Raw genomic sequence first — 3,075 nt, forward strand, 5'->3', positions numbered from 1 at the left:
TGCACTCCAGTCTGGGCGACAGAGTGAGACTCCAACTCAAAAAACAAAACAAAACAAAGCTAAATGCAAATGCTGTGCATACTTGGAGTCTCTTTACCTAAATGAGTGGAATCACCTTTGTTTGTCCTTATAGGCCTTTGATTCTGGAGTCATAGATGTGCAGTCAACACCCACAATCAGGGAAGAGAAATCAGCTACTGATCTGGCAGCAAAACTCTTGCTTCTTGATGAATTAGTGTCCTTGGAGAATGATGTGATTGAGACAAAGAAGAAAAGAAGTTTCTCTGGTTTTGGTTCTCCCTTAGACAGACTCTCAGCTGGCTCTGTAGAGCATAAAGGTAAACAGAGGTAAGTGAACTGTTAGAGAAGAAAAGGTTTTATTTTCTAATTCTTTCATTCCAGGTTCTGAAACAGAGATTCCACATGAAAACTACAATGAAAGCCTTGTATACAGATATGGTGGTGTGTTAACATGTGGCTTTAATTGTTACATATTGGAAATAACTGTTGAGGAAGCAAAATGCTTGTGTGTGTTAGTATTCTTGTCGTAATGTTTCCTAAAGAAGATTCTGTTGTATGTAGATATGAAATAGTTATTAAAAGACATTAATGCATTTGCAAGGTGAGGAGGAATGTATGTGCAGCGGGAATAAATGTTTTAGTCAGCTGAATTTTTAATGTAATAGAGATAACCAGAATGTTGTTTTTATTTTGACCCTTTACAAAATATGTGACTGAATTTTTAGTAAATGACTCTCAGAACTTAGAATCAGAACATGTGTATTTAAGTCAAATTTATGCTCATTTATAGCTATGTGACTTGTACAAATACCTTATCTTCTCTGACACTCAGCTTATTTATCTGTAAAATGAGGACGATTACTTCCATAAGTCAAATAAGATAATCAAATGTAAGGACTTCATAAAATGTTGATTATTACAACAGAATGAGAGTGATACTTCCCATTAATCATTGAGAAACTATCAGTACTTTAAAGCAACCATTTCAAACAATTCATTTTCTACTCCCTCATATCTGTTCTTCATGTTGTACATTTCATATTAGCAATGGCACAAAATCTCATTCAATTACCATAGACAGGCATCTGGGAAATTTACTAGGATTCCTTGCACTCACCCTGAACATTCTATTTCTCACTAAATTCTCAAAACCCTATGTATTTTATATCTTAAATATCTCCAGAATATCCTTTCTCATTAAGGCTTTTCTAAGTCTGGTCTAAAATATTAATGTTTTTATATTAGTTCTTTCTGCAGTCTATTCTCATCCCCACCTCCAACACTGTCACCACGTCTTCCACCCCTTTATAACCAATATGACCTTTACTCTGCCACAAGAGTGATCATTTAAAACAAAAATCTTTGTGTGAAATGTTATCCATTGTTTGCAGTATAAAATTCAAACTCCTTAGTAAATCCTACAAAGAATTTCAGGATCTGGCACTTCATTTATTCTTGCACTCATCTTCACATCCTTTGCTCCAGTCTAACTTGGTTCTTGGAGTTGTAGAACCTGTCACTCTTGTTCACGGTTCCAGGGTTTTTCTATACTCAATGACTACCAAGGTATAGGCTACAATTTGCTATACCTTTGTTCTGAAAGATTCTCAAAGCTATACTGGAAAAAATAATAATAACCACTTGAAAACTGTAATTTATCCTACCTGCACTTGAAAAGTAATCACACACCTGTATTTTGAAATTCAGAGTCTACTTTAATTAGAAAAATAAAGTTTAGTTCCATTTATATTCTAGGTACTATGCTGATGTCTACCAAGAAAGAGAAGAAAAATAGTCTCTGTCCCTCAAAGAAATCACATATTAATAAGAAACATAAATATTGATAATGAATTATAATACAAGGAAAGATATATGCTTAAAAAGCAACTTTAAAAGTTCATGAAAACCCAATTGACAAGTAGGCTTTTAGAGAAAAAAAAATATCATGCTTTCTAATAAATAGTATTTCCTTGACTCCTGGGTCTTGCAAAATGTCAACATAAAATTATAAGGTCTATAAATTTCAGAAAAGAAGAACTTTATTTCTTAGGAAAGGTTACAACCTGCAGGCTGAGAATCAGAGCCTCCAACCAAAACGGAAAGCTGGAAGTTCAGAGACAAAAAAGAGAGGCCGATTCATTCCCAGGGAGATTAGCTATACATATGTATTCAGTAGATTATAGGAGAATCTTATGAATAACCATGAGGTAGTTCAAAAGGCTACAAACAATTATAAACATACAAAAATTTAGGGAATATTGTTCCCATGAGCACAACTCAAGGAAGCTACTAGTTGAGTTACTTTGGGCAAACAAAATGACTGGAGAGATAACACCATATGAATAGGTTGAATTACTTTTAAAACTGAAGTGAAATGATGGTTGCAAGGAAGAGATTGTGATGTGTTAAAGTATATGGTGTGACAATACAGATACAACTACCATTCTGAGACAATAGTGAAAGCATGTAAAATTTAGAACAAGTTTTTTATTGTGTCATGGCTATTAACTGAGAATAAAATGATATTACAATGAATAGATGCTTGGGAACATGATGAAGAGAGAATAGAAAAAATTACAAATTAAACGTAATGAATCTTGTACTAAAGAATAATAGGCATAAACTGAAAAAAAGAAGCCCGTGATTATCTAAAAATATTAATATAAAGATAATCGTAAAAATATAAATGAAAACTAGTTTAGAGAAGAAAACACAATAACATAGAACACATTAATAACCTGTATATAATAGACAAGTCAATTTCACTTTAAAATATAATAAAAATATTGATTACATCAATAAACATAAGTGGACATAACTTGCTTATTAAAGTATTTTCACTACTAGTGTTTTCAGATTAACTGATAGAAAAATATCCAGATTTTTTTTTTGTATTTAGGAGACAATTAAAACTGAGATTTATGATTGGCAATAAAAGAATGGACAAATTATACCAATAAATAAATTCATTAAAAATGAAAAACAAGCCGGGCTCGGTGGCTCAGCCTGTAATTCCGCGCCTTTGGGAGGCTGAGGTGAGTGGATTGCCTGAGC

The 3,075-nt window shown here is 32.8% G+C and overlaps 1 protein-coding gene across 1 annotated transcript in view; it reads left to right on the plus strand.

Moving 5' to 3' along the window:
- Positions 1-3,075, plus strand: part of OSTN (osteocrin) — a 31,310-nt gene that overhangs the window by 3,936 nt on the left and 24,299 nt on the right. The window contains exon 2 of the mRNA XM_008063404.1: positions 134-348. Coding sequence (XP_008061595.1) covers positions 134-348 — 215 coding nt within the window. The remainder of the gene's footprint in view (positions 1-133; positions 349-3,075) is intronic.

Source organism: Carlito syrichta, unplaced genomic scaffold, assembly GCF_000164805.1.
Source record: "Carlito syrichta isolate Samal-C Ts95f unplaced genomic scaffold, Tarsius_syrichta-2.0.1 Scaffold306832, whole genome shotgun sequence".
Lineage (NCBI taxonomy): Eukaryota > Metazoa > Chordata > Mammalia > Primates > Tarsiidae > Carlito > Carlito syrichta.